The sequence below is a fragment of the Phaethon lepturus genome, unplaced genomic scaffold (assembly GCF_000687285.1).
Source record: "Phaethon lepturus isolate BGI_N335 unplaced genomic scaffold, ASM68728v1 scaffold3646, whole genome shotgun sequence".
NCBI lineage: Eukaryota > Metazoa > Chordata > Aves > Phaethontiformes > Phaethontidae > Phaethon > Phaethon lepturus.
Genome location: NW_010543962.1, coordinates 34047 through 46366, shown reverse-complemented (window position 1 = coordinate 46366; position 12320 = coordinate 34047). Strand labels below are relative to the sequence as shown.

The 12320-nt window shown below is 37.8% G+C and overlaps 2 protein-coding genes across 2 annotated transcripts in view; one reads left to right on the top strand and one right to left on the bottom strand.

The window, feature by feature from the left end:
- Positions 1-4654, top strand: part of SLC4A10 (solute carrier family 4, sodium bicarbonate transporter, member 10) — a gene marked incomplete at its 5' end in the record, with an annotated part of 90131 nt that extends 85477 nt beyond the window's left edge. Inside the window, one exon of the mRNA XM_010288505.1 lies at positions 4588-4654. Within this exon, the coding sequence (XP_010286807.1) occupies positions 4588-4654 (67 nt within the window). The remainder of the gene's footprint in view (positions 1-4587) is intronic.
- Positions 4655-9545: 4891 nt separating this feature from the next.
- DPP4 (dipeptidyl-peptidase 4) overlaps positions 9546-12320 on the bottom strand; it is a gene marked incomplete at its 5' end in the record, with an annotated part of 31628 nt that continues 28853 nt past the window's right edge. Inside the window, 3 exons of the mRNA XM_010288504.1 lie at positions 9546-9732; positions 10545-10618; positions 10880-10952. Of these exons, the coding sequence (XP_010286806.1) occupies positions 9634-9732; positions 10545-10618; positions 10880-10952 (246 nt within the window). The remainder of the gene's footprint in view (positions 9733-10544; positions 10619-10879; positions 10953-12320) is intronic.

The window sequence follows — 12320 nt, the reverse complement described above, 5'->3', positions numbered from 1 at the left end:
CGTTATACTTTATATATTGGTGTCAAACTAATACTACAATATTTTGATAGGGATTAGAAAGATTTCTAGCATCTTGAAGTTTTATTTCTTGAGGTTTTTCTTTTGTTTATGTCAAGTCATTATATTCTGAGCTCAAAACACAAATTCACTATGTACATTTATTAAAACGAAAAATCACAGTTACTTGCATGCTACTTAGTTACGCTGCAGCGGAAATTGAAGTTGAGCATGCCTGATGCTTGTGTAATGAACCACTAGCCTACACCTAGGTATTGCACAACAGCTGTTGGATTTGTTCTGCTTGCTTTTGTTCTTTCCTCTTGAAAAAGAAGTGGTCATCACTTCTCTGGAAATATCTATATGAAGAGCCCAGTACTAGGAATGTGATCTACTAATATTTGGAATATTTGAAAATAATTTTAAGATTGCATCACTTCATTTTTCTGCCTACTTCACTTGCACTCAAAACAGATACTTTTAAATTTTAGTCCAGACAAATGCAAAAATGAAGCAACGATGTTTTATCTGTGCTACAGAGTTAGTATGGAAGTAAGAAAATATTCAGTACAAGCACACTGTGATTACAAGAGAGATTTTCCTCTGTTTCCACAAATTTTAAATGTAACCATTTTCTACTCAATTGTTTTATATCACACTTTTATCATAAGCTCCCCTTCCTAATCACTGTAGAAGCTGATTCCCCAAAGGTAAGTCCCTGTCCCTTGTCAACCTTTTCCTTGATTGTATCTTCCAATTCAAAGTGGTGTCATGTAGGAATCCCGATTACTTGACTTCATAATTTTTGGGGAGACAGAATGAAAAGAAATTTCAAATAGGAATGTCAAATGTCTTAATCAAAGTCCTTAATATAAAAATTTGAGATTTATTGTGTATTAAAAATAGAAACTGTAGATGTAGTATACTGAAATGTTAAAATGAGTTTATATTCCTAGATTTTTTTTCATTAATTCTTTGAGTTTTTAAAAACATAAAATTATATTCTGCCCATTTCTAAATCTAGTGTTTGAAACAGCTGGTCATTGTTTTATGGTGAAAAGATGCAGTAAGAGAAAAAATTTCGTAGTGAAATACATTTTTTAATTTTGTCACCCCAAAATGGCATGCTGCCTTTCAGTGTTGTTCCTTTCCCTAAACAGCATAAGCAAGATGAACAGCTGACGACCAGAGAATCTTCATTTCAGACACCCATGGAGCAGCCCACTAATGGGACCATTTTAATGCTATTTCACTGACAGTCAAAATAGCAGTGTAGTTCTGATTTGCCTTCCACCCTACACGTGGGCTGAAAAGGATCCCGTCACAGTGAATTTAGTGTACTGCATGGGAGAAGGATGTGTACAGTAGGGTTTTCTTGCCTCATGTGCCTCTCTGGTGTCCAGGCTGTGAAAGCCTGCAGAAAGAGAAGAAACTGGTGTGGTACATTGACAGCCACTGAGTATGCAGTAGTTGTAATTTTTCTGGTGGATGTTGCTTTCGTTGATGGTATGATAGATGATGTAAACATGTACTGTTTTCTACCTGAAATTTCCAAAGATCCTTTGGGCAAAGAGCATCCACATAGGCTGTGACTCAGACAACATTGGTAAAAGATGATTTGGCCTTTTCACTGCAGTATAATATAAATTCAGTTTCTAATGAGCTCATTTCCAATCTGTTCTTGTATCTTTGCTCACGAAAACAAAGACTCAGGTGAAAAGGAACTAAGGGATCACAGGTTTTATGGTTTTAGGTATGAGTGTCCTGTTGTAAAGGAACAAGCTCTTAAATAATCTGAAATCCTGCTTTTTCATGTGCTCTAGCTTGTCTCAGATTACCGGGACAGGAGTAGATTCAAAGAACTTTAAACCTGCAAGACTTGCTTTCTGATAAGCAAAACCACAGAAAACAGTGTTAAGAGACAGAGCTAAAGAAACATTATAGTCCTAAATGTATGTATCATTACATGATGATATAATTCAATCCTAGGTGAGTACTGAGAAAAAATAAAGCTCGGAATGGAAGCAGCTGTAAGGATAATTTTTGCCAATGATCAAGATCATCAGTATTACACTGCACAGTTCCCTTCAGTGAAAGGTGCCCTAGCAGAGGGGAAAAAAATCATGTTGTTCTGGAATTGATTTTCTTGTTGCCTTTTGAAGTTCAACTACAGAAGTGTTTAGTACTCCTTTTCCTGTTGTCAGGTCTACTTTCTTAATACTAATATCCCAAAATATTATTAAATGGGGATAATTAAATTATGATACTGTACTATGATTTCACGTAATGCCTTTTACATAAGGCTCTGATCCATTAACAACAGGGCGATTTCTGGAATACATAAAGCCTGGAAGTTCTTCATACTAATTAAATACTGAGTTGACTTGGCCAGTAATAAACTAAGGTTATCTCCAAAGACATTTTAGGCAGGAAGGGTTTATAAGAGCAACTTCTCAGCCTGATGCATGGATAGCACCTATCATAAGCTCTGCCCTGCCCCTGGCTCCGTGAAGTAGTATAGCGTGTGACAGTCCTTACATCCCAGACTCACAGCAGTATTTAGATGTCTAAAGAGGGGACTTAAATGAGATTTACTTGGTCAACTGTTGCCTAACCGTAGAGGCACCTGAACTTCACAGTTTTCCAACCTTAATTTTTCATTATTAAAATTCCTTGGGATCCTCAGGTTGGCTTTTGAGTCTGTCTTGGTAGAATTGAACACCAAGGCACGCACTTACCTGAAATAGAGCCCTCTTTGGTACATGTAATTAAATATTCCTCTGTCTTTGCTTATAATATTAAGCCCTTTGATTAGCAATTTCAAAACATATGCAGAAGATCTGACCATGTGTAGATGGTAGTCCTAGCTGGTCTTTTTAAAGTGTCGAAGACAGCGGCATCTATCACTTTGTAGATGGTACGAGTTCCCTTCTCTACCTGAAGATATGCAAATCCCGCATCCCAAACCTTCCTTCTCAGGCTTGTTAAGACTGCTCCCTTGGTAGGGAGGAAGAGAGCTCCAGGTCCCTTACAGATCCACCAGTTATGTGTCTTACTGGTAAAAGACTGGACTTGTCCTTTTTTTTCAAATTTCTCAAGGCATTAAAGCCCACACCTGCAGGAGATGCTCAGAGATGTGAATCCTAAATAGAAGGAAGACTTTCCTGGTATCACAGAGGCACCTAAAACGTGGAAACATTATACATTGTAAGGCACACAACACATCCTCAGTGTTTGCTTTTACTAAGCACAGGTAACTCTCTGCCTGCTGTACTGCTGCACTTTAAATTTCACCCCCCAGGAATTTGTTTGCATACCCTTTGTGTTCAGAAAGTGTAACACACCCAATTCTATCACTGTTCTACAGAAGGTGACAGATTTGGCAGTTGAAGTGGCAGAAGCTGGTATTCTTTAGCTATCTTCACTAACACCTCTGGAAGCTGCCATAGCCATAGAAGTAAGCTTTGGCTAAACTGAATTGTATCCTTAAAGCAGTTTTTATGTGAAGGAAAAATGTCAGATGATTGTAAAATTGTGCATGAATCGCCTTAAGAATTTGAGAATTGATCTTGCTTTAAGCCTTGTGTAACTCAGCCTATTTCTCATTCATTCTAGTTAAGGAATTATTCCCATGAAACCTGGTAGGTTATGTGCTCCATACAGGTTTGTTCTCAGAACCATCTTTTTTTTAGATACCCTGCCACTCTTCGTTGAAGGCTTGATGTGCCTGTGTTGTGGAAGCCTCTTTGCATTTTCGTAGTGTGATTGAAAGTCATTGCAAGAACATGATTTTGTATTTATTTACGCTGTTGTAAATTAGGACCCTTTTCACAAAAAAAATCATCTGCTTTGCACATACATTGCTTTCTGTAGGCAAATCAACAGTGTTTTAACTGGAAAAAAGCTGAATCTGAATTTGAACTCTGCTTCAGAGTTCTTCGTGATATGGCTTTTGTACGATTTTTCAGGCTTTTGTTTTTAAAAAAGAAAGTTATTTCCTTATAACGTATACATGAGGAAGTATGTATTAAGCTCCAAATAGGGAATATTGTCCCCCACCCCACCCCCCAGCCTTCTCCTGCTCTCCCCAGTCAAGACTGAAAGCCAAATACTACAGTTGGAAATTGGCTTGCACTGCTGTAGTTCAGAAATATTCCTTCTAAATCTACATTGAGCACCAGAATACTTTCTAAAGACAGGAAATACTTACTGTGATCACTGGGATCTCTTGTTTGAGCCACTTAAGAAAATGCCGGTATTGTCTGAGAACTGTACCATTATTTAATCAGTTAACGCTTGTATTTGCCAAAAAAATAAAAAAGGGGAAAAAAAGTGGCTATCTATCTTTGCTTGCATGCTGGCTGACGTGTCTGTCTGTACATCTTAACTTCTCTACCTACCTCCTCACTAAAATGCTGGCTGATGTGTTCTGTACCATTCAGCACAGAAACTTTCACTTGCTTCCCAGTTTGTGCTATGCAGCATGAAAAATTAATCAAAATATCAGTGCAGTGTTGGTTTTCAGGTGGGTCATTAATATACATGATAGTGCTGCTCTAACTTTTTTTCCCCCCCTCCTCCTTTTTCTAGTGCTGAAATTAGAAAAGAGAAGAAAGCTGGCTCAGGGAAAGGTGTTGACCGGGAGACTTGTCTATGACTTGTTCTTCAATTAATTTTTTTACAAACGAATGAAAGGAGTGCCACAGCCACTAAATAGAAATGATTTGACCTTGTAACTTTTGTCTTTCATCTCAAACTAGCACAGGTAATGTAGTGCAATACTTGTCTCATTTCACCTTGTCTAAATGTCTACATTGTCTGGTATCTGTGTAAAAGTCTGCAGTAGCCAATGCAAAAAATCTTCTTGTTCTTTGCTGATACTGGCCATTTATCAGTATTCGTATCATAAATTTAACAAGCGAAGTTTCTTTCAAATTCAACTTTCCTGTTAATAGGTTTGTACTGTATTTTGCTACTTTTTCTGTGTGAGAATACTTAATAATCTTCATTCAAGATGAACTTGAAAACACTTGTTCCAATTTTTTTTTTTTTTTTTAAAATCACCTAACTTGAGTAAATGATTTCAGGAGACCCAAACTGACAAGCAAACATTAAAGAAGTTTTTAAAGTAACAACTGATCTGACCCTGTGAACAAACAAGGATAATCCTTTCCTCCTCAAGCTGCCCTTTTGAAGTCATGGATTACTCTTGCAATGAGGATTGCAGGGTCAGATTCTGTATTTGCAAAGTTTTCCTTGATTTAATACAGTGTATTTAATATTCAGATTTGTATGTAACTGGAACGTAGTCATATATATGAAAATACATATATATTCAAATACATATTAAAACATTCTCTAACCTTAGTTGAAAAACACCACCACATCCTTTGCTGTGAAACATGGGTACAGTATTTCTGAAAATGCAATCTGTGATTACAGTATCTTATCTTGTATTGTATGAATGTTGCCGTGGTAGGCCAGTCATCAACTGCATTATGTCTGTCAGTCATCAATCCATTATTTTCTAATAGGGAAAATTTTGTAGATACAAACTCTACCCCACATGCAGTTATATCACCTGCTCAATTATTTTCCTCTTTATTGCTACAGAAAGGGCGCATATATATATATATGTAGTCCTCTCTCTACTAACAAACAACTGTAAACCTCTTAATTTCAGAGATTGTATGTAATACTTAGATGGGTATCCTGCTGTTGGTTTTGTTACGTTATCAAGTACCTATTGATTAAAAGATAAAAACAGCTTTACAAAGTAAAATGTGGCTTTAAAGCCATTACAAAGACATTTTTCATAATGGATTTTGTTACTGCCTGATCCTTCAAGCTGTTCTTTTGTGTAAAACAAGGACTGCGAGATTAGGTATTGAAACAGCGATGTGGAGCAGCAGTTTCACTGCGTTATTTGGAATTCAGTGATTTTTAAATTTTTTTTAAGATAAATTTTTAAATTATTAAGCGAAAGCTAACTCTTGTTATTAGGTTATTACTTTGAATCCTACAAATAAGAATTACAGTCTTGTAATCTTTGTAACAACTACAGGGCTTTAACATTCCCCAGCTTTCCAAAAGATGATAATCTTTCCATAGACCTCATGTGAACAACTTTCCATATCCAGCACATTTGAAGTATTCCTTCCAATGTTTTTGTGTGCGAGTGTGTACGTTTTACTACTTTAGCCATAAATATCTGCATTTTGCTGCAAACTAGCAGGGTCACTGTTCTAAATTTGACTTACCAGAGCCCATTAAAGGCCATTTTTATGGAGAAAAAAATTAATCTAATGGACACAAAGAAGGATTTACACATTTAATTCAACGTTTGCATTTGTAAATTTAGGAAAAAAATGCTTAAAAAAGGTTAAATGCTTTGTTTTGTGTACTTGATGATAACTTGTAAGATTCCAATTGTTTTAAGGTTAGTATAGAAGTTCAGTACTGCTTTGTCCCGAAAGCAGCCTGGTGGTATTTTAATATGTTGCTGACTTTGTTACAGATACGGTATACAATCAAAATGTATTAGTTTCACTTGACCAACTCTTAGAATATTAAGAAATCAGTGTATTCAATGGCATTCTGTATTTCTGTTCAGTATTTCAGAGTGGTTTTATTTTACAAGAGTCACTCTGTTCTTGTGTGAATTTAAATGCTATTCCAATGTTAATCTTAACATTCTGAAATCACACACAATATAAAGCAAATGTAGTGCTGTATTTACTTCTAATTTCATATTCCTGGTCAAAATTACTCAATTTCTTGGATGTAATTTATTACAAAAGTTTATGTGTACATGTGAATAGACTATTGTGTTTTTCACAATTAAGAAATGTTATGTGAAAATAAATATTTATCCTAACTAATTTTCACTTTTATTTTTGCACTGCAAAACCCAGAACAACTGTGCAACATGGTAAAGGATTTTAAATGCCTACCTGACACTTCAGTATGCTTCACAAATCAATGAATTGTAGAGCCCAGTCCTGCAGCATTTCCAAGTGGACTCTCACTGAAACAGGCAATGCTATCCGTGCTGGCTTGCTGCGTGTAGCTGATGGCCGTGTACTTGGTCTGACTCTCACAGTAAGTGTGCCATCACGGATGGCACATAACTAACTGACCTGTCCCAGGAAGCAAGTGGGAATTAAATTCTGATTTACTGGTCATGAGTTGGTTCCCCCTGCTCCTGCCAGAAGATGATGCAGACCAGGCAGCAGTAGTTGGGTCTTTTGACGCATCAATAGGTAAGGTCATACGATTGAAAATTCCTCTGTGCTTACACTATTTGAAGTGTCCAATAGTTGAAGAACAGTTTAGCCTACTGCCTGTTGTGGGAGCTTCTGTTACTCTCAGGACTCTGAAGTTTCTGCTACTGAAAAACTTCCGAGGCCTTAAAGCCTACAGCCTAGTACTGCCAAAACCCAAATACTTAAAGTATTGACTCCATCTTATTTGAAAGAACCCTTTGAGGTTCTTCACCAATTTTTAAACCAAAGACTGGAAGCCTCCCAGCCCCCGAGAATGGTAAGTCACACCTCAGACTTCAGCTGCTTCTGTCAGGATTTTACACAAAGTGTATTGTACAACAAACTTAAGTATCCAATTCACATGGGAAAAAGTACAGATTAAAAAAGGTAACTGGTAAGTAAGTGCCTAACTCACTCTAGCATGCAGCACTACTTCAAGCACAACCGGCTCCTAGTGCTGGCTTTATACATTAATGAAAAGAGCTGGCTTTCTTCGGTGGCCTCACTTGTAGGTTTTTACCTGTGCTCACGCATTTCAAGTAAGTTGGCAGCTCTATTGTTCTGCTATTGTCTGCATGACTTTTGGAGCGCTATCTATCAGAGAGAAAATTAGATGCTAAATGGATCCTCATTAGGACACTTACTTACTATTGCAATAAAGCATTTTTCTTGTTTTAAAAGTTGCATCGTGCTCTGTTAGCATCCTATCTTAAAAGTTGCTTTCCAGACAAAGAAATAGACGATACTTAGCATTGTACTTTGTTACGCCTCACAGATAAGACAGTTAAAACAGGCCTATGTATTTTGAGAGTACAGAAGAGTTTCCTGGTGAGATGTTAGCATCAGTAAGGTAGGTCAGATAAAAAGAACTGCATATTTATTTAATAGACTTACCCAGACCATACAAGTTTTAGTTTTATTTGAAAGGGGTTTCTTTTTGCTTTTTGTTTATTTTTTTAATGCTTGTGAAACCAAAAAACTTACTTTATACCTCAGGCCCCAGTTGCTTTCTCATTTAAGGACAAGCTGCACAAACAGTCTTGAAATTCTCTCCCCTGCTTTACCTGTCTGTATGAGTACTTTTACACTAGTAACCCACAACACATACATGATCACATGCTGCCATCTAATATCAAACAGCTAAGTGCTAGATAATCATGTTGCACTCCACTACACGATACCATTAAACAAAAGCAGAAACTTCACTGTAACATCTCCCTCAAAATTAATGGGTTTTTTTGTAAAATTCTAGGCACGCGTTTGTTTCTTGAGCGATGTTTTCAATGATACAGACCATACCTCCTTTCGTAACTTAATGTCTGTCTGTCTTTATTATTTTAGAACAGCATACTTTGTAGTACATCTTTTCTATCTGTGTGAAATTAAGAAAACTGATCTTATCTTCAGATGGAGAAAGCCTACCTGGAGTGCTGAAGATAAAGCAAAAGTTTAATGGTAGGCTGCAAGGAAAAGCAGGTTTGCTCAATAGCGTGTTCACATGAGAGAGACAGTCCAGCCCTTGCTTTAAGTGACTGCTAGTGTGCATTGTAGTGTTTTATCCTATTCATCAGTAAATAGGAAACGTTAAAAAAAAAAAAGAATTTCCGTCCCATAGAGAAACAATGGAGAGCTGCTAGAGTTCCCAGGTAAGATTTTAGCTGTGCAGATTCCCACAGTAGCAACCTTTTTGACTATATAAAGTAAGCAAAAAATCACAGTATTATGATAGGAAACAATGAAATACAGTGTTTTGAACAGCTATCATTCAAAATCTTTGGTGAAAGCTGGTTACGTACTTTCCTTGCAAGACTTCTACAATTTCAACCCAAGCCAACTCGAGGAATTGCAGCAAGCAAAGTGTTTCATTCTGCATAGAAAATACTAACATTGCAATAGTCCTGATAACTGATCATGTATTAGGTAATTTGTGCAAAATCTGCTTAAAGTTTCACCAGTGTTTTCACAGAAATGATCATTCATTTTGTTTTTTGATTGAAACATTATTATTTTCTATTCCTCAACTGATCTCCACATTGGTTCTTCTGTGACATTTTCATCATTCCTTACCCTAACATAGAAACTGGACTGTTTTTGAGGTATGAAAGGGTACTGATTGAAGCAAGTAACCGTGCTTTCTAGAAGTCTGCAACATACCCTACATTCTGGTGATGTTAAGACCTAATGAAACACAATAAAAATGCAATAGTTGCTTGGCAACAGAGATTATAAACATTAGCACGTCATTATATACAGAGGTACCCCAAGAGCTGACCCTGATCTCACCTTGATTCATAAAAGTTTATACTGGCTCTGTGTATCAGCTACAGCGTTTTCTCAGAAAGTACCATCACTAACAACCAGAACGCTGATGCTAGGGCAGGGAGAAACACTGCTTTATGAAATGGCTCATATGGGTATAAATATGCTTATGTGCTTGACCGGTGATAGCATGGTCTTTGTCGGTATACCACTGTGGAAAAGAAAAATACAGAGAATGTTAGTTCTACCTACATCTTAATGATATACATCAAACACAACAGACGTAAAAAAATGTGCAGCCATTTAAAATTATCCCAGCATGGAGGCAAAGACACTAGGGTGGTAGGAAGTTGCTATGATACTTTTGTCCCTGCTTGGTGTGTGGGATACACCATCTATTCCTGCGAAAAGTACAAAATGAATATATGGCTTGTCCATGTGGAGGGTAGAGGGAGCTCCTCGGTTGAGTGCTGCCTGATCTCTGCCCTCTGTACACCCTGCAAGTCTGGCTGAAGGACAACCATGTACTGGTGCATTTGGCTTCCTGCTGTACTTCACCCTTTTCAGCACTGCTCCCCTGGCGCCGGGAGAAGGTGGGAAAGGACGAGCTTGCACCTTAGTCCAAGAGTTTCCATGTAGAGCACTAAGAAGGGGCAAACAACTACTTGTCCAAATACTTGGACTTGGCTGAAGAGAACCTTTCCTTACATCCTATCTGTAAGACACCATTCATTGCATTTTGGGTGTATGCAAAGGTTGGGACTGGCTTGGCTGCTTGTCTGAGAACACAAAAAAAAATTCTGTAAACAGGGTCAAATAGAAGAAGGAGTTGCTGTACGTTTTTTCTTGTACAGAAGATACATGGGTGCGTTATGTTAAAATTGCAGTTACTGAACATGAAGTGTTAAGTATGTGAACTTTCATTTAAGATGGCAATTGATTTGTACCTAACACCAGGGAGCTTTTGTTATTATTCTCATAATACAAAGCCATTTGTGTGATAATAAACAAACAGAACCATACCATTGCCTGAAAATCCACTTCAGCATCAACTAGAGCTTTGGAAATCTGTGCTGCTTGCTGAAAGTGAACATTATCTGAAAAGTGGAAGAAAAAGAGGAAAGAGGTAAACAAAAAATTGCTTCTGTATTACTCGGGGGGGCTGGGGGGTGGGGGAGGGAGCAAAACAACAAACACAGAAGACTCCCCAGCAGTGCTGACTGAAACACAAATTAGTTGCAGAAAGCAGTATTATTGATGTAAATGTAACAGCCTTGCCCCTTCATGCTTTTGTTTTGTCAGTAGTAGAATTGCGAACCTGTCTGTAATACTAAAATGTCTAATTAACCGCAACTCACCATCTGCTGTTCCATGAATAAGGAGATATTCAACCTCCTTGAATTTTTCAGCTCTGGCCATTACTGTTGAACTCTGAAATTAAAGAAAAGGGGGGGGGGCGGGAAGAAAAAGGTGCTATTTATTAGAAGATTATTTGCTACCAACTGACTTTGATTCCTGTTGCAGAGTCAGGGGTCCTTCAGATAAAAGCAACCACCCCTGCTGCCCCCGCACCCCCAAGTAGCATGTTCACGCGTCCCGCAGCACTGTGCTGGCACTCAGACCCATTCTGCACTGGTCTGCGATTATTACCAGGGGTTGGGTCTGCAAAGTGACAGGCAATTCCAGAGGGGAAGAGTTTTGCGAGCAAGATGGTACACATTTAACGCATTGCTAGCACGTTGTTCGCCTGCAGCACGCCACTTGCCATAGGTTTCCTGTGCAACTGCAGACAAGTTAAAAAAATGTTGCCATGGCAACAGTGCACCCTATGGTAGCAAGGAGTCGATATTGCAGAGATGACATGCGTTATCTTCCACACCAAAATGTACACCAGTTTTCCTGTAGGTAAGTCAACAGAGCTAATGTTTCATCAGCCTAAAGTAACGATGCCTGACAAAAAGTTTAAAACAACGCTCTGCCCCCAAATACGGTAGAGGCATGCCTGAAGGAAAAAACCCACTAGACCAAATCTATAAAGAGAAGTCAAGCTACGTTTTGGGAATTGAAACACAATATGGCGATGAAAAAAATAATCAGCAACTAAGATTAATCAAGAAACTTAAAACACTATAACAACATATTCCCTGGAAACATACTAACCACTTGACTTGCTACTGTGACTATGTACTAAAGAATGAGGAAAGTAAGGATTGCAGGTAAGATCTTTAATTTGGGCAAGGAAAGGGAATAGGATAGTGCTGTACCATGAGAGTGGGAAGAAGAAAAGGGATGAGAGTCGAGACGTTTTAGGTTTGATAAGACAACCAGCATAACGGGGCAAAACTACATTGAATTAAATTTCCTTCTATTAGCAACATTGTAGGGGCTCTCTGCTGAAAATGACGGAATCCCTGCAGAAGTTTTCTATGTTACAGCAACTTAAAAGCTACTACAGCAAGGAAAAAATAGTAAGAATGAAGAACAAGAGAATGTGGTGGTTGGTTTTTTTTTTCCTTCCCCACCTTGTACTAAGGCTGTATCCTTGCACAGGGATTTGCATTTAGTACCCCCCGAAAGTCAAATACATTATATTACCAAGATGCAGAAATGTTCTAATTTTCTTATGTCTCTTGTACACTCATGAATCTTTAAAGCAAGCATAAATATTAAATTCCTGTTGTCACAGCAGAAGAGCATACCACAATCCTCTCATAAGTGAAAGGAGTTCTTTGTAGTTACTCAACCAAATTTAAAAAACAAGTTCAGCACAGACAAAAAAACCACCCCCCAATCTGTAAC